The sequence below is a fragment of the Ochotona curzoniae genome, unplaced genomic scaffold, assembly GCF_017591425.1.
Source record: "Ochotona curzoniae isolate NIBS_2020 unplaced genomic scaffold, NIBS_Ocur_1.0 contig_883, whole genome shotgun sequence".
Taxonomy (NCBI): domain Eukaryota; kingdom Metazoa; phylum Chordata; class Mammalia; order Lagomorpha; family Ochotonidae; genus Ochotona; species Ochotona curzoniae.
In genome coordinates this window covers 62,912,031-62,929,738 of record NW_024466599.1, presented here as the reverse complement: position 1 = coordinate 62,929,738, position 17,708 = coordinate 62,912,031, and the positions used below count along the sequence as shown (strand labels likewise).

The 17,708-nt window shown below is 52.6% G+C and overlaps 1 protein-coding gene across 8 annotated transcripts in view; it reads right to left on the bottom strand.

Moving 5' to 3' along the window:
• Positions 1-1,414: 1,414 nt before the first annotated feature.
• DCTN1 (dynactin subunit 1) overlaps positions 1,415-17,708 on the bottom strand; it is a 28,806-nt gene continuing 12,512 nt past the window's right edge. For 2 of the 8 annotated variants that reach the window (XM_040993668.1, XM_040993666.1), the window contains exons 2-32: positions 17,065-17,310; positions 16,775-16,853; positions 16,538-16,572; positions 15,948-15,968; positions 13,735-13,752; positions 12,320-12,340; positions 10,934-11,122; positions 10,406-10,603; positions 10,045-10,249; positions 9,890-9,968; positions 9,588-9,747; positions 9,393-9,497; positions 9,052-9,243; positions 8,852-8,968; positions 8,482-8,634; positions 7,501-7,661; positions 7,227-7,395; positions 6,900-6,968; positions 6,621-6,683; positions 6,380-6,529; positions 6,058-6,219; positions 5,844-5,975; positions 5,547-5,672; positions 5,226-5,368; positions 4,826-4,992; positions 3,765-3,779; positions 3,440-3,573; positions 3,142-3,334; positions 2,841-2,920; positions 2,251-2,340; positions 1,415-1,896 (exon numbers count right to left, since the gene is read on the bottom strand). In XM_040993668.1, the coding sequence (XP_040849602.1) occupies positions 1,759-1,896; positions 2,251-2,340; positions 2,841-2,920; positions 3,142-3,334; positions 3,440-3,573; positions 3,765-3,779; positions 4,826-4,992; positions 5,226-5,368; positions 5,547-5,672; positions 5,844-5,975; positions 6,058-6,219; positions 6,380-6,529; positions 6,621-6,683; positions 6,900-6,968; positions 7,227-7,395; positions 7,501-7,661; positions 8,482-8,634; positions 8,852-8,968; positions 9,052-9,243; positions 9,393-9,497; positions 9,588-9,747; positions 9,890-9,968; positions 10,045-10,249; positions 10,406-10,603; positions 10,934-11,122; positions 12,320-12,340; positions 13,735-13,752; positions 15,948-15,968; positions 16,538-16,572; positions 16,775-16,853; positions 17,065-17,292 (3,792 nt within the window). In that variant the 5' untranslated portion in view covers positions 17,293-17,310 and the 3' untranslated portion in view covers positions 1,415-1,758. Of the gene's footprint in view, positions 1,897-2,250; positions 2,341-2,840; positions 2,921-3,141; positions 3,335-3,439; positions 3,574-3,764; positions 3,780-4,825; positions 4,993-5,225; positions 5,369-5,546; positions 5,673-5,843; positions 5,976-6,057; positions 6,220-6,379; positions 6,530-6,620; positions 6,684-6,899; positions 6,969-7,226; positions 7,396-7,500; positions 7,662-8,481; positions 8,635-8,851; positions 8,969-9,051; positions 9,244-9,392; positions 9,498-9,587; positions 9,748-9,889; positions 9,969-10,044; positions 10,250-10,405; positions 10,610-10,933; positions 11,123-12,319; positions 12,341-13,734; positions 14,080-15,947; positions 15,969-16,537; positions 16,573-16,774; positions 16,854-17,064; positions 17,311-17,708 lie in introns of those variants that run through there. The other 6 variants (XM_040993671.1, XM_040993670.1, XM_040993669.1 and 3 more) reach the window with 5 other exon arrangements.

The window sequence follows — 17,708 nt, the reverse complement described above, 5'->3', positions numbered from 1 at the left end:
TTCCCAGAGAATGCTCCAATTGGAGCTGTGGAGCCAGGGCTCATACATTCATGCAAGCCTGACTCCTCCTATCTGCCTTGTACTCTCCAGGGAAGCAGCACACACATGAATGGCCTTTGAGGGCTTGGGCTCCACACCTTTTCCCAAACGGAGATTACAAGAGAGAATCAAGCAGCCAGACAACTCCACTCCACCGAGGATAAGCTCTAATGCTCAGGTGCCACCTGATGAGTCACATCCTCACAGGTGTTTTTAGCAGTTCTAGGTGAAGACTTGAAATCTGTATTTTTTTTTAGAGTTTTATTTATTTTTATTGGAAATTCAGAGAGGAGGAGAGACAGAAAGGAAGATCTTCTGTCCGATGATTCACTCCCTAAGTGGCCACAATGGCCGAAACTGTGCCAATCCAAAGCCGGGAGCCTCTCCCTTGTCTCCCATGCAGGTTCAGGCCTTGGGCTGTCCTTGACTGCTTTCCCAGGCCACAAGCAGGGAGCTGGATGGGAAGCGGAACTGCAGGGATTAGAACCGGCACCCAGATGGGATACCAGTGGCTTCAAAGTGAGGACTTCAGCCACTAGGCTACCATGCCGGGCCCTAATTTTTTTTTTTTTTCTTTAAAACAACAGAGCAGAGGTAATACTAATTTGCGGTGAGATTCGGGAGTAGCTTCTGCAACTTGGAGCCTCTCTGACTGGTCTACTGATTCAGTCTTGTCTTGTTGAGTAAATGTTTCCTCAGAAAGATCAGGTCTTAGTCGAGAGAGATTCTGGTCACTGCATCAGAACTGGCCACACTTGTGGTAACTTCATCATTCTGGCTCCAAAATCATGCTGAAGAGCAGTGGAAGCTCCAGGAAGCACATCAGAGCTGCCAAAGGCTACATGTTAAGCCCCGGAGCAATGACTCCACTAGCTAATCCTCCCCTTGCAAGTGGTCGGATCCCATATTCACACCAGTCTGTGTCCGGCTGCTCCATTTCCCATCCAGCTCCCTGCTAGTGGCCTGGGAAAGTAGCAGGGGCTGCCCAAGTCCTTGGGTTCCCACACTTGTGTGGGAGACCTGGAAGAATTATCTGGCTTCAGATCAGCTCAGCTTTGGTCATCATATCCATTTGGAAGTGAACCAGTGGATGGAAGATCTTTCTGTCTCTCCCTCCTTCTCGCTACAATCTGCCTTTAAAAAAAGGCTACATGCTGCTGAACCTCCAAACTCTGTAAAGGAACTTATGTGGCAGGCCTTTCCCTGCTGCTCAGGGTAACTTAACCGCACACAAATTGAGGGACACAGCATTCTACAGGTCACTAACGAAGGGGTCCTTGAATTTCTCACAGAATACACTTTCTCACCAACCCTTCTCAACTCCTGCTCCTGTCCACGGGCCCAAGTCCCACTCCGAACACCACACAGAAGGCACTGAAGCAGAAGTCGCTTTAATCAAGGGGTGAAGTCCTCAGTCAGGGGGACCTCACTCAACCTTTGGTGGTGGGGTCTCAGCTACCCCCACATGCCCTGAGGCCCCTCAGGTAGGAGGGAGCAGCCAAACTGCAGATTATGGTAGAGGCTAAGGAATGAACGGGGACAGGAAACCCCAGGTCAAAGGGTGGAATCAGGGCACTGATAGGCTGGGAGTGAAGCTGAACAGGGCAGGAACAGCGGAGCCCACACGGATCTACCTGGGGGTTGGCCGAGGTGGCTGTGCATCGGGCAGAGCAGCACCAAAGTGCTGAGGGCTGAAGGGGACAGTGGGACAAGGAGTGCTTAGGAGATGAGGCGCCCATGAAGCTGGTGCAACTGCTCCTGGGTCAGCACCAGCCGGTGTCGCTGTCCAAGGCCAGCTGCACAGGAGAAGGTCACTTTGCCCATGTAGACTGTGTCATCTTGCTGCTCTTCCTTGGCCTGGGGGTTAGCAAGAGGAATAGGACCCCAGGTCAGGGATTCACTCGAGTTGTGAGTCAGTGAAATGGTCGCTGAACCCAAGACAGCACCAGGAGACTGAGGCCTCAGTTCCCAGGCCAGGCTGCTCCAATTTTTCAAATCAGAATGGGAATACATGGCCTGACAAATCATGAAAGAGATGTTGTCCGTATGCTAAACTAATGAAATATCTAGAAGTATTCCAAGCACTTTTGAGTTACTTGCAAGTAAGACTTGGCAAAATAACCCAGGGTGTACAACTGCTGGTATAGAGGGGAAGGACCCACATGAGCCCACCACACTGCCCATCCCCTGCCTAGCTCATTTCCCTCTTACCCTGAGGAAGGCTGATGAAGGGAAGGTGGCAAAGTCAGTGGGGACCGTGGCTCCAGGGCGCTGGGATACTGTTTCCTTGAGGACTTCATCCTGAAGCGGGGGAAAGGAAGACAAGAGTTCATTTCTAGGTCCCCCCACGGGCCAGCCAAAACCTCCCTGGTTCCACAGACACCAATACTGAAGTGAAGGGACTCAGGCCTCTCTGTTACTATACTTTTGCTCTCATTTCCAACCCCACCCTCCACCCCAGCATTTCACTTGGTGTCTACTACCTTTAAAAGCCAAATTCAGCTATATCACTCATGGTAATCTCAGTTGACAGAATTTGCAGACTGAACCAAATACCCTAAGACAAGTTCTACTCATCCATTTTGTTAATGAGAATCTGCTCTTCTGCAAAACTGAGACTGTGACCTCCTAAGGCAAGAACTTTCCTCTCACCACCTTTCCTCTCACTCTTTCCTGCCCACCCTTTCCTCTCACTCCATAATGTCTATCTAGCATATGGCTGAGCCCAGAGGAACATGCCCCTTCAACGAATGCTCTGAGGTGAGGTTGGGAGGATGGGGAAGGGCAGGGTCTGAGCTGACCTTGAGTTTCTCAATGGTGTCGCTCAAGGACTTGAGCTGAGCCACTTGTTCCATAAGCTGGGCCGACGGGCTCTTGGCAGCTGTGGGAAAAGAAAGCAGTAAAGCCCAGGCAGGCAGCTCTACCATATTAAGGGTTAGGCATGCAGAGCCCCTCAGGGAACAGGCACTTAAGAGTGAGTTGGTGAACCAAGCAAATTGAACACTAAGATCCAATGGTGCAGAGATCGTCTAGGCAGGGGCTAAACTCCTGGGGCAACGAAAGAGGATGTGTTCCTCATCTCCGGAATTGGTGGGTACACACCAGGGCTGCTGCGAGTGATGTCCACTACATGGGTGTGTGTGCTCAGCTGATTTAATGTCTCCAGTAGCTGGCTGGTCTTCCGGTACAGTGCCCCTGCTGCCAGTTCACTGCTGGGACCTTCACGGGGTGGCAGGGACAGCTTTGCAACATGTAGAGGGGGCAGAGCTGCCAAAGATGCTTTCATCTGGGCTCCCTGTAGAGGAAAAGAAAGGGGCAGTAGAAGGTGCTAGAAGGCCCTGCCATTTATCATGAGCGAGGCAAGCTCAGCACACAGTCCAGTCATTCCTGCAGCCCTCACCTTGAGGATGCTGTTCTCATGCTGGAGCTGGGAGATATGCAGCCTCATGGCAGAGATCTGCTGAAGCAGCAGCGGTGAGTCCTTCACCAGCCCAGGGCCTGGCACAGATCCTGGAACCTGCCCAGGGGCACCTCCTGTGGGTACCATAACAAATGTCATCAGTCCTCCATGGAGGGGGCTGAAAAACCAACTCCATCTCTCTTCTTCCCCTTTCCTCATTCCCTCCACTTCCAGGTCTGGCTGCTCCCAAGATGGAAACCTCACCCTGTGACCCCAGCCCCTCTTCCCACCAGCCCTAGTAACTCTTAGCCAAGGTGGTCTCTACCTCGCTGCTGTTCTTCTGTGCTCAGGACAGCCCATGGGGGAGCAGGAAAAGAGGAGAGAGGAGTTAAAAGACTGAAAGATTAAGGGGGCTCCTAAAAGGAATCCTGGGTACAACCTGTAAGAAAATCCTTTTCCTGATCACTTGCAACTGCCCTGTCAAGGCCCTGCCTCAGTCCCCTGCCTATCTTTGGGGAAAGACAAGTATATGTGACAGAAAGCTTCCCTGTGCCTCTGAGGCAAAAGTTCCCCTTTTATTTGGTGGGAAGTTTTACAAATTCAGAACCAGTGCTGGTTCAAAGAGCTTGTGCTAAAACAATAAAATGTAACAGTTCTGGTGATTCCCTCAAAAGAATAAAGAGCTCCCTATACCTTAGGAGGTCAAGTCAGCAAAGTATTTGGTCATCTCTTGTATTCAATGGGGCCAATAACAGAAGTGTAATGAGAAACAAGACCCTAGGGGAAGTCAGCTACCGGGACACAGAGCAGCAGGACTGTCTCGAGGACGTTGGGGGTTTAATTCCAGAGCAAGGAGACTGTCTTCTGGAGGTGAGAAGAGTGGAGAGGAAACTGAAGAGAGAGAAAAAGCTAACTACAAGGCAGATGACAACCAAGATGGCAGCAGCAACCTCTTTAGTCAGGAAATTGGGGAGAATGGCTCTGAAACTCTCCAGAAAAAAAGCTTGACCATACTTAGTGAGCAGACCATGGATTCAGCAACAAAGGAGGCAACTGTGTACACCACAGGCGGAAGCCACATGCACTCTGAGGAAACAGTACCCCAGCAGAGAAACAACCCTGACAGGCACCAGGCAAGGCTGGATGCCAGGAGAGCCAGTGCAGCCTATGTGCAGGCTGATGGACTTCTAGGATACAAACAGGACAAAAAAATCAAACTCCAGACCCAAACATCTATTCAAGTCCACTTCCATCAGAGGGCCTCAGCATATTCTTTTTAGAAAAGTAAAAACTTGCTCAAAGCACATTTCTGGCTGAGCATCGCACAGGCTGACACCAAGGGCAGTCCATCTCCTCTGGGCACTGCTGCCCATCCACTATACTCACCACCAGCAATGCCAGACACCAGCGTAGCAATGCCTGAGGGCGGGGGCCCCCGCAGCCCCTCAATTGTGCGCTTGGACTGGCTGTTTAGCCGCTGCTTTAGTTCTGCCTTTTCTGCCTCCAGCTGGTCAATGTCAGCCTGGAGAGCATCCATTGTCTCCTCAAAATCCCTGTGAAAGAGCATCTGGGCTTTAACAGCATCCCTTCCCCTTGCCCCAGCCCAACTTTTCAATCCAACAGGTGCCACTGGTGAGCAGCCAGGGCAGGCAGTGCAGATCTAGTCTGAGGCGATAAAGCGGGAAAGAAAACGGGGAGCGTCTCAGTGTCAGAGGGCCTGGGCAGGGGCACAGGACAGGAGGACAGAGCTGCAGCAGGAGGGAGGGCCCCAAGGACGGTGCCTGACTTCTCCTTCTTCCGCAGCAGTGTCTGAGTCTCCTCCAGCCGAGTCTGGACTTTCTCGATGCGCTCGTCTGCATCCTTGGCAGCACTGTCCAGCTTCTTCTCCAACAGGCTCAGCCGCACATTGGCCTCACTCAGCTCCTCCCCCTGGACAAGGACAGAGAACTTCTCATTCCCAGCTAGCCTTTACCCTGCACAGCTCTTGGGACCTGGGCTAGAGCTCCCACTCTGAGTGTAGGCCCCACTTTTCCCCACAACCCCCAGGCAGTCTGTTACAATCCCAACAGTTTCTGGTTCCCGGACTGGTAGCCCAATCCATCCTCACCTTAATCTTGAGTGATTTCTTCAATTCCTTGATAACAGTCTCTCGATCCTCGAGCTTCAAGCCCAGGCCTTCAGCATCTGTGATCTCTGCACGAAGGGCTGCAGCCCGCAGCTCAACTGGAGGAGGCTATCAGACAGGGAATCAACATGCTCCTGTCAGAGGAGAACCTGCCTTCTAGAAGAATGGTGCTCTCTAGACACCTGCCTCTTGCCTCTTTGCCCTCCCACAACCAACAGCAGCTCTGCAAGCCTGCTCTTTCAGGCCTGCCAGAACCCCCACAAGGACATCTCCACCCACCTTGCTGGGAGGCCGCTCTGCATCATACTCGCCCTCCTGCATGGCTGTGGCCAGCTTATTCATGGTGCTGATGAGGATGTTGCAGGACTGGCGCAGACACTCATAGGGGCTGCTGGAAGGGCTCCCATAGATCTGCAGAAGCCACAGGCAGCAGTGAAGTGCCACGCCAGCTGCTGGCTCCCCGACTCCCTTTTGCCCACTCACCCAGGCCCACCTGCTCAGTTGCTTTGAAAGCCAGCTCCTCCAGGGCAGCCACAGGCAGTCCCTCGTTCTCCGCCAGCGGGGCAATGAGCTGGGCAGCAGCAGCTGCCACCTCTTGCAACACAGCTACCACCCACGTCAAGTGTTTCCTGCAGTCCAGGAGTGTGTCGGACACCTATGTGACAGGCCAAGAATCAGGAACCCATCTTGGGTCCAGCACTACAGCTCCCAGCTATCCCCAAACCACTTATGTTTCCTGTCCACATCCCAACCATAATGGTCTAGGCCATCCTGGTTCTACTCAGCTTCCCACTCTTCCTCCTACCAGCCCCAACCTGTTGTCCAAAGGCCAGTGCGGCTGGGATCCCAGGAGCATCCGTGCCCGGCATCCGCCTTCGGATCTTCTTGCAGAACTGTCGGATGTCACTGCATGACGTCTCCAGGTCCCGGAGCAGGAGCGCAATATCTGTAGCCTCCTGCCCACCCTGCTCAAGAAATGGAAGAAAAGCAAGTCAACAATCAGGGCCAGGTGTGAGAAGGTGAGACCCAAGAGGGAAGACCTAGATGTGCTCTCACCTGCAGGAAGGCACGCAGCCGTCCTACCTCCACACCCATGCAGTCAAGGGCACTCTGAGTGAACTGTGAAGGCAGAAACACATGCTTTAAGACCTGACAGAAGCCCTTCTGCCCCACTATAATTCCTAAGAAATCAGTAACCCTCCAACCATTCCAAACCTGAGTCTTCCAGCTTTGGTAACCCTGCTTTAATCTAATGGAATGAACTTGGGGAGCCATATCTACATCCTCCATTTCTGTCCTCTACAGGGGGCTCAGCCACCAGCCCAGACACTGCACCTTAATGTGGTCAGCCAGCTGTAGGGTGCAGTCCTCAGGCTGCTCGGCCAAGTGGATGCTGTACAGATGCTGAGGAGGGATAAAGAATAAACAGACAGTTATTAGCCCCTGGAAGAGCAGTGAGTTCTTCCCAAACTGTAGCTTGCTCCCTGGTCATCACCGGTCTCCAAAGGTACAAGTAGTTGTATCGTAAGGTAAATTCATCCAAGAGCAAACCATGTCTCAAAAAGTCAGTCCAGGACATACCACCTTGACTACACGGCCATGGTCACCATCAGGTGAAAGTTTCCCCTCCCTTATGCTGCAAGCCTGTAATCTTCCCCAGACCTGGTAATACTTGATGGCCTTGGTGAGAGGCTCCACGTTGACAGTCTCATCCAGCTGGTCCTTGTGCAGCAGCTCAATGAGGAAGTCCAAGGAGCGCTCATGGGCACTCATCTCGGGGTAGAGGCTGCCCACCTTCTTATACACATCCACATTGCACTGAGAGAGAGCACTGGAGACCAGAGAAGGCTTCTGTGAGGCCAAGGTCTGCCTAGCAACCTCAACTGCAGCCACTCCTACACCCAGGGTCCTGGGGTGGGGGTCAGGAGACACTTACTGCTCATAACGGTGCAGGGTAGCCTGCAGAAGACTCAGCGAGTACACCAGCCCAGCAGCAAAGCTCAGCTGTTCCCCCGCAGCTCCACGTAGCCCGGGCCGTTCTGAACAGTTCTCACTTAGCTCAAACTTCTCCTGAGCCTGCTTCCGGATCAGCTCTGCCTGTGGGAATAAGACCTGGGACTCAGAGCAGAAGACAGAGGACACAGACTCAGGAACCTAAGACACACAGCTCAACAGTATGTGGGGAATATAGACGCATGGAGAAAAAGCCGACACAGTTCTTAGATGGGTAGGAAGTCCTGAGAGGCAAGGGTAACAACGCAATCTTCAGAGCTTATCGGGACACAGGATGAAGACAAGGAGACCAGCAGGGCCAAGCTACTCCCTGACTTAAAGTGATGGTCCTGCTATCTATCTGGCTAGAATTTTATCTCTTAGCCCCAATGTTACTCTTCAATCACATCCTGCTTCCATCTAAATCAGTTCCCCAACTGTGCTCCTCACAAAAATATACACAATTTTGTAACACAGTCATTGCCGGATATCCATGGGGTCGTAGTTCTAAGATTCCTCTCCAATAACGAATCCCATGATGACTCAAGTCCCTTACATACAATGATAAAGTATTTCCATACAACCTATACACTTCATCCTTTACAGTTCAAATAATCTCTAGTTTATAATACCTAATATGATACAAATGTTCTGTAAATATTTGTTAGTCCGTATTGTTCAGGAAATAATGACAAAAAAAAAGTCTACATATGTTCAATACAAATTTAATTTTTTTCTCCCTTAATATTTTTGATCCACAATAGAATGAACCCATAGATGTGGGATCAAGGATACAGAGGGCTGACTGGATATATTCATCTGTGACTTTGTTGACTGTGATCCTCAAGAACTCTTTGGGCAATTTTCAGTTGAAATGGTTGGTTCACAGAAAGTCCAGCAGATGCCTGTAACTTACTAGCCATACCTTGCAAATGAGACGAGGCATAAGCAGCAGTACCAGGACACAGTCGTGGTCCCCACCTGGCCGAAGGAAGCTGTCTGGCATGAAAGCTGTCAGCAGGGACATGTGTCGGTTGGCCTGGGCAACCTCCATCTGCCTCAATTCCATCTCAATTGCCTGTGAGGAGGATAGGGAAGAAGGCTCTGAGCTACGGTAGCAAAGAGTCTCAGAACTCCCACAGGTTCCTTGCTTCTAAAGGACAAGCCCAGGGCAAGAATCTTCCAAACCCCTACACAAAGCATTTCTTCCCCAAGGAACCTGAAGCCCAGTACCCCAACACCAGGTCAGCCCAAACCCACACTCATGAGGGACTTCTGAACACCATTCTCCTGACCTTGGCATGGGCCTTGGTCTCAGCAAACTTGATTTTGAAGTCAAATGTCTCTGGAGGTGGCTGCTGCTGCCTCTCCACAGATGCCTCCTGCTGGCTGGTCAGCTCCCGATTCACATCCTGGAAACAGACAGTGAGGCACAGCTGAGTCATGGGGGGTTCTTGGGGTGGTTGCCTGAGGAGAGCAGGAGGGGAGCAAGCACCTGTAGGTGGGCAGTCAGCTGGCGGTACTTCTTGATAGTTTGCTGGTAGTCTGCAACTGTCTCCTGGGCTGCCTCCACACGCTTCTGGGCCTCACGCACTCGGGCGCCTGCCATGTCCAGCTGCTCCCGCAGCTCCAATTCTGTTTCACGTGCATTCTCCTGCAGCTCATCGTTCATCTCGTTCATCGCTTCCTAGGACACCACATGATATTTGGGGCAAAGAAAATACAGGGTCAAGGTGGCAGAGTCAGGGTGGCTCCCTTACCACACACCCACTCCAAGGTCAGGGTCATGTGTTCATCTCCCTCAACAGGTGAGTCAGGGATCTGCTCTTTTCTTACCAAGTCCCCCACGGTCTCCCTCAGCTCCCGCACTTTCTCCTCCAGATTGAGGTTGCGGTCTGTCAGCATCTCCACCATCTCCTCGGCACCCAGAGCAGCATCCACCTGTGGTACAGGGAACAGGGTGAGAGCTGCAGGGAGGTACTTAGGAAGAGGAAGCACCAGCACGAGGAGGAGGAGGCTGGGCTCCCTGACCTGCTCCTTGAGCTCATCAATGGTGCTCTCTGCCTGGGTCAGCTCCTCCTGCAATCGCTCACGCTGCTGCCTCACCACTTCCAGCTCTTGGTTCTTCTTTTCCATGAGCTTCTGGAGCTTCACATGCTCCTGCTTCTCAGAGGAGGAAAGATCCCGCATCCTGGGGAAGTATGGAGGAGATAAAGTGGACAGCCATGGGGAGGGGAAGAGGGGAGTAGATGAAAGGGACACAGTCAGGGGATGGGTGCTCTACCCAGGTGGAGACTGGGGCGTGCCAAGCCGAGCAGAGGGGAGGACCCTACCTCACCAGGGCATCCTTCAGGCGAGCATTCTGCTCCTCGAGCTGCTTAAGCTGGTAACTGGATGCAGCCCCATCTGAGCCTGCAGGAGACCACCAATACTTTCAGGCAAGGCTCTTCCCGCCCCACATGACCCCTAGCAGTTCCCAGGCTCTTACCTTTCTCTTCAATCTCAGCCTTGAGGATCTCCAAGTCAGTAGTGAGTTCGTCCACACGCTCCTTCAGTGCCTCCACCTCCTGCTGCAGAGACTCAGCCCGCTCTTCAGCCATCTCCTTGTCCAGAGTGGCCATTTCGATGGCATCAGCTGTGTCAGCCATTTCCTCCATGTAGCGTTCCTTTGCCTCCAGTGCCTCCTTGGCTTCCTGAGGAAAGAGTAGAAGCGGGTGGAAGGAGGAACACAGAGAAGTCCCAGACTACCCCTTCCCACGTGGTATTCCTGGTTCTAGCCAATTCAGTTTCCAGGACACCCCCTTGGGTCCCTCAACCTCTTCTGCCACCCCCTTCATCCCAAGACCTACCTTCCGTGCCTCCTTGAGGCGCCGCTGCAGGTCTGCCTGCTGCTCCTGCATTTTGCTCTTCCATTCCTGCACCTGCTCTAGCTGGATCTTGTGTTTCTCCAGCTCTTTTAGCTTTGCCTTGTCTTCTGCCCGTTTTAGCCGCAGAGTCTCTAGCTTCTCCTCTAGGTCCCGCACCTGGGCCCGCAGTCCCTCCTCCTCCTGCAAAGGAGTGTCCCTGTGTTCTGTGCAGTCTACCCCACCTCCCCAGTGAGAATGAGCCACAGTAGAGAAGACAACAATATGTGCAAACTTTGCCCCAGCTCCATGGTCAAAAGCAAGTGGCACACAAATGCCTAAAAGGGAAAGTCTAACAGAAGGGCAGGAAAGGAAAGTATAGCTCAGTTAGTAGCAAGATATCCACATGCCCATGTTCTACCCTTCCAGATTTAAGTTCTGGATCTTCCCCAACCCCAGAAGTTTCCAAGACCCACCAGATGTCAGAGGCCGTTTGGCATCTTGATTTTCCTTCACCCTAACCCCAGTCCTTACCTTGGATGGGGAAGGAAGTGGGGGTGCTGTTCCAGGAGAAGTGAGGGCTGGTGTTGGGATGATGGGTGCCGCCAGTGGAGTCTGAGCTGGGGTGCTGGGTTCACTGCTGCTCAGCTCACCTGCTGATGCTGAGCCAGAAGGGCCCAAGGAACTACTGGCCCCAGACACAGTACTAGCTGGGCGGGTGGGCTACTCAGGGGATAGGGGCAGACCAGAGAGGGAACAGAGGACACGAATCAGGAAAAGGAGAGAGAGAGAATGTGGCAATAGAGGAAGACAGCCAAGGGAAAAGGCACAGAGAGTGTGAAAGCACAATGAGAACACAGAGGGAAAAATAACACAGAAAGTCACAGACAGTAACAAAGGACAAGGGGAGGAGGGAGGGAGGAGAGAATGGGGGAAGACATAAGATTATAAGGCTACTCCCTTGGCACTTACCCCACATTCTTCCCAACTCTGGCACCATCTTTTACAGCAGAATCTCTTTCTCCCTAGAACTCCCCTCTGTGACCCACTTGTGATCATTCTTAGCAATTTCTTAATATTTCCAGTCCTATCCTTGCTCCATGTCTATGCTTTCCTCCCCAGAGACGAAAAAGTGCTGCCCTCAATGTCATTCCCAGAAAAGAGATACGAGTTTGTTCTCTTTCACATTCTTAAAGAAGGCTGACCTAAAAGCAAAGGTACCAAGCACTTTACTCTCTACCCCCACCAGACCCTCCCTTAGTCTTTGACCCTCCATGTCTTGGGTCTATTTCAGGAGGCTTTATAGGTAAAAGAACCAAGGTTAAGAGTTATATCACTCTCCTCCATCACGAAACAAAGTTTTTACTGCTAACCTTTTGTCATCTCCCTGTCCCTTGACAAAGAACTCTTAATCAGGATCTTACTGAGGCCCCTGCGGAGCTGCCCTGAAGCTCCAAGCCTTGGACTGGACAGGCCTGTTCAGCACTCTCTCAATCAACTGAGCCTGGAAGCACTCCAGGTGGACAGACACTCCGAGACCACTTGCAATCCTGAGGCCTCACTCCACCTAAAGCTTTTCACTGACACACTCACTTCCTCACCTCCTGACATTTTACAATGCCGGGTTCTTCACCACTCTTCCAATCCTTCCCCCTAAAACTGGCCAGAAGTCTGCCTTCAGGAATCACAACTCTTCTCACTTCTCTTCTTCACGCAAGCTATTGGCTTAAACAATCTAAGAGCTGTAAGTCATTTTAACCCAGAAGAGGCTTGTCACCACTGCAGGCCACTGACTCCCTCACAGGGAACCCAGGAATACAGTGACCAACCACTCCTTGCTATCCACACAACCACACACATGCACAAGACTGGGTTGTGTGTGTAACTCAGAGGCTTGTGCAGGGACCTGTTTTTTCTCACCTTTGGCCGCCGAGTTGTGGTCTGGACAGGCAACAGGAGCCAGAGAAGTAGTCAGGAAAGAAAGGTGAGGGCAGAAAGACAGCAAAGGGACAGCGGTGAGAGCAGAAGAAGTAACAGGAATGGGGCTACAGCTAGCCACCACCACCGCCGCCACCCTTCACCACCACCACCACCCCCACCTCCTCCTCCCTCCAGGGAATCCCCATCCTCCTCCTCCAGGAACCTACACTTCTGTTGTCCTTGCTTTCTGCTCCCTTCTTTGCCCAGCCCCATTCAGGTCTTACCCCTGCAGATACCCTGGAGATCCCAGAAGTCCCTGTCTCCTAGGCTGGGCCACAGGAGACCAAGGGCAGCAGCTGGTGAGGTCTCTAAAGACCAGTCCTTCAGGAAACAACCTCTCCCACTCCAGCCCAGAGCCAGAGGCTCCGCCCACTGCCCCTCCCAAGGACCTTCCCAGGTCAGCCTCTTCCTCAAGTGCTAGACTTCACAAAAGCTCCCGAGAAACCCCTGGTTACAGGATGTAAGATGAGCCCAGAGACCAGCTCCCTCCAGCAGACCAGCACTGCTGCCCACCCCCCACCATACCCCAGACCAGAGACTGCAGCAGTTCCTATCCCCCAGGCAGAGGGCTCAGGTGTCAGGACTATGAATATTGCATTAGCAGAAGCTCAGAGCTCAGCTAAGTAACCCCACCCAGCTCTACAAAGGGGGGGGGGGGGGGAGAAGAGAGGGAGGGCAGGCAGCAACATACAGAAATATTGTCCTAAATCAAATCCAGAACCCTTTGGGTTACTGTAAAGTAAAAAATGGATGCTTAACTCCAACTCCCAACTACCCAGTACAGCTCTGCTCTGGCAGATACAATACTTGGCTTGGGCTCTGTTCCCAGGAGCAACGGAGCCCATGCAGACAAACCAATCTCCCAGCCTTGCTACCTTGAACTACACTTCCACAGCTGTGTGTCTCAAACTACTCCAGGGTCCCAATACCACCATAGGGATGTTCCTAACACAGACCCTGGGGGAGCAGGGATGCTATGACACCTAGCAGTCATTCCAGCTGAGGTTGGGTGAAATAGTAGGCCCACTAGAGGCACCAAGACACCTGCTTCCCCACAATCTACCACATAAAATTCCCCCAGGGCCATTCTACAGCAGAGGCTGCCTCAAGTCCAGGCCTGTGAGGCTACCAGGTACCCAGAGCCAGAGCCGAAAGCAGGTAGGGTAGAGAGCAAACGTCCAGGGCAGGGAGCAGGGTGGTGACACACACTTCTCTCCACCCTCCACCTTCATTCTCACCTCCTCCTCAAAACCAGGTAGAGAGATGAAGTCAGTCAGCCCCCACCCCCACCCCAGCAGCCTGCTGCCACCATCGCCCTGGCAACCCAGCAGCAGGACCAGAGCAAGCAAGAGTACCTTTCGGGCTGTCGGTGCCTGTCTCATCATTGCAGAAAATCAAAGAAAGCAAGGAGAGGAAAGAGAAGGAGGGACAGAGGAGGATAGACAAACACAGGGAGGAAGGACAGACGAAGGGAGGGAGGGAAAGAGACCGAACAGAGGGAAAGGCGGCGGAGACAGGAGATTAGTGCATCAAATCCCAACAATGCAGCCTCAGCTCCCTGGCCAGCAGCTTCCCAGCCTGCAAATGGCTGTCCTTCCGAAACAGGCCCCTGCAGATGCACCGCGAGACGGCCAGACTCCGGGAGGCACCGGAGCACTGCCTGGCCCAGCTCGCCACCTCGGGCTGATGGCAGCCTCAGTGGCCGCAGCACCAGCTCCACCTGACGTCATGCACCCACCCTCCTCTGCTCCGCGGAGGTGGAGCCACTGCTCCTCGGTCACCTAGCAACCGCCCGGGCTCTGCTGGCTCCTCCTCCTCCTCCTCCTCCTGACTGGACAACGGCCTGCGCAGAGCCCACCCTGCTTCCTCCACCAATGAACAGGCTCTGTATCCACCTTCCCCCACCCGCCACTGTGGACCCTCCCCTGAGTTTGCACCCACAAAATGGGCAGGGACCATCCCAGAAATGGCACCCATGAAGGCAGGGCATCACTGGGAAGGTACACGAGGCCTCTCTGTTCCCTCCATGTCTCTCATACAACCCCTTCAACACCACTTCGCATAGGCACGCTGACACTAGCCTTTAGTCTCCTGATTCTCAGACACACCCGCAGCACCCCTCCCTGACTTCAGATCAGAGCTAAGGGAGAAACCCTGGGGAACAGTTTATTGGGGCAGCAGCAGCTCTAGTGATGGCTCTGGGCTCCTCTTCAAACAGTGCCTGGGTTGTAGAAAGGGTGAAGCCTGCCCCTAAAAAGGTTCCAGAAGGGACTGGGCACTCTCCTCCTTCAAAGAATACTGTGCACTCTGGAGCTGGCTCCCTGCTCCACACTGAGTGACTGCAAGCAGGCGTTTGACTGACATTACCACTGTGAGCAGAGAAGGGCTGTAGCTCAGCATGAGCTTTGTCATGTTTCCCTGGGAAGATGTCAGAGACCCCAAGTTTGGGCACTGCTCAGGTCAGCCCACAGGTCAGGTGTGGCGCGAACCCAACACAGAAGACTGCAGTTTCATGCTCTTTTCTGTGAAGGGGCCTGAGGCAAAGATGGGAGCCCCGACCAGAAAACAACAATCAAGGAATGGAGCCAAGTTTCTAGAAATTCTGGGAAGGGTCCAGTATCCTTTGAGACAATATTTTCCTTACATCCCCATTCCCTTGAGCCCAGACCCAAAGAAAGTACCAGTATATGGTGTCTATCATAGCAAGATTCCAAAGTGAGGTCCCATGACCAACCAAAAGTCAAGGCGATGCTTTGCCTTTCCCCACCCACTGCCCGATTCTAACAGCTCTCCATGCAACATCAGAAACACCCAAGACAGGTTAGCAACAAGGAAATCACAGTATTTTGTACACACAGCACAGTTAAGTACAGATTAGACAGGCACATGCAAGTCATACAGCTCAGGCAGAGACCCAAGGCACGGGCTGGTGTGAGGAAGTGGTCACAGCAGCAACTGAAGAGTTTTTAAAAGTCTGTGGCAGGAATGAGAGGTGGCAAAGGCGAGCTCCACTCCAGTGCCGGTGGCTCCCATGGTAGGGGGCGGTATCTCTCACCGTGGGAGAAGGCAGGGTGGCAATGGGCATTCCTGGCAGTACCCACCTGGAAGCAGGCACACAGCCTCTCAGGATTTCCAACTTATGACTGCTTCTTCTATGCTCTGCCACTCACCTCTTGTCTCCTCGCATGACCACCCTGCTTGGTACCTTCCCCAGCTCCTCCTTATAGTTTTCCAAGATATTGCAAACCAGGGCAAGGTGCATACTCACTGTAGCCCAGTAAATGTGCTCATTCATGCTCTTGCCACTTACAACCAAATGCCTGAAATCTCTCACTAGCAGTCCAGGACAGGGGAATCACTCCTAATGAATGCTACTTGGGCTTGGCCACGGATGCTGGCGTCGCTGCATCCCTCAAAGGAACTCTGCAAGTCACAACTGCCATTTCCTCAGCTCATCCCAGCCCCAAAATGACACGCACATGCATGCAGCAGACCAAGGACATGCACAACAGCTGGGGAGGGTGTTCATGACCCTCAACCTCCCAGGCACGAAGAATAAACACGCCACCTTCTTAGGCTTCAATCCCCGCTGCATGAGGGGTAGGAAAGGACAGAGTTAGAGAACAGACATCACACTGTGCTAGCTGGCCACACATCCAGGGCGTAGCATTAAGATCAACTCAGGCATACACAGGTAACAGTGGGGGAAGTCAAGCAGGCCACTGTCAAGCCCTGAATCAGTGAGTTGAAGGATCTCCCAAAGATCAGCTTCCAGGATGGCCACACCTTCACTGAGAGAAGTTGCAATCTGGAGCCCCACCCCTCTCACTCTTCTTCCTGTATCTTCTGCCCTTTTCAGCATTTGGGTACCAAGAGGTAGGAAGTCGGCTCCACTACTAGGGTCCTTCCTGTCACCCCCAGGTTAACCCCATTTGACCTTGAACTTCTGGAACATAATAGCTTTTCCCTGATCTCACCATTACTCTAGCCCTAATAAGGCAAATCAGAAGCTACTTTCTCAGAAAAACTGAAGAGAATAGAAGGTAGCTCAGTTCAGACTCACTGCTCCTCCCTGCCTAGGGTTGGGTCTCCCTCTTCTCTTTCTTCTTCATCTCCCATTCTGTTACTCCCCCTACATCCAGCCCTCAGTTCACTCACCAGTTTGCTACCCTTTGCAGTTGCATCAGTTGCCTCTGTGAAAAGCAAACAGAAATAACATGTATGCTCACACAGATGAGCAGAGGCACAGAACATCATGGTGGGTTGGGGGGGGTGGGGGAGCTCTAGCAAGGGAATGTGGTAGTGACAGAACAATCTCAGGATGGCCCCGTGGCATAGGGAGAAGCCCTGCACACTCCTGGATGGGGGGAGACAATTTAAGTGGGTGGTTGTTACCTCTTTTGAGGACCTTTGTGGCGGAAGAATCCGGTGTCTCTGGGGAAGTAGTATCTGCTCCATCTTCAAATACCTGGATCTGTGGCCAGAGAACAAACTCTGTACAGCTAGCTCAAGGGTGGCTGTAGTAGGGCCTCTCTCCAGTACCCAAAAGAGCCAAGACACAGGGTAACTTCTCCAACTTTCCCTCCTCTGCTACCTCCCACTCTCCCAACCACAGGCTTATGCCCACACCCAGAAAAAAGAACCACCATTCCAGCTGCACACACAAAGGAGCAGGGCATGAGTACCTGGGACTGGCGCACGAAGATGCCATGTCCTTCTTCACATGTGAAATACCTTCTGCCTTGTACAGTTCCATCGTTCTTGCCTTTTGCCTCATCCAGGATCACGCCTACCCATTTTCCAGTGGCAAAGAGAGTGGCTCCAACATAGGCCACAGTGCCTCGGTGGCCTTTTCCAATCACTTCCACACGGGAGCCCACTCGCAGAGGCCGGGTGCTCACCTCCGCGCTCATCCTGCTGCCACTGGGCGTCTGAAAGAAAGCAGAGCCATGACATACACATAGGAGTCAGGTCAAGAGTGTCATCCTCCTGCACAAGAAATGTCCCAGCCAATAACCTGGGCTGAAAGGACCAAAGTCATTTCCTTAAACCCCATTCTCAGGGTGAGGCCAAGATATCAAATTCTCCTTTGAAAAATGTCAGGGGCCCAGCGTGATGGCATAGTGGCTAAATCCTTGTCTTACATCCGCTGCAATCCCATATGAGCACTGGTTCATGTCCCAGCTACTCCACTTCCCATCCAGCTCCCCGCTTGTGCCCTGGAAAGCAGTAGAGAATATCCCAAAGACTTGGGACCCTGTACCAACGTGGGAGACCTGGAGGAGGCTCCTGGCTCCTGGATTTGTAACAGCTTAGCTCCAGCCATTGC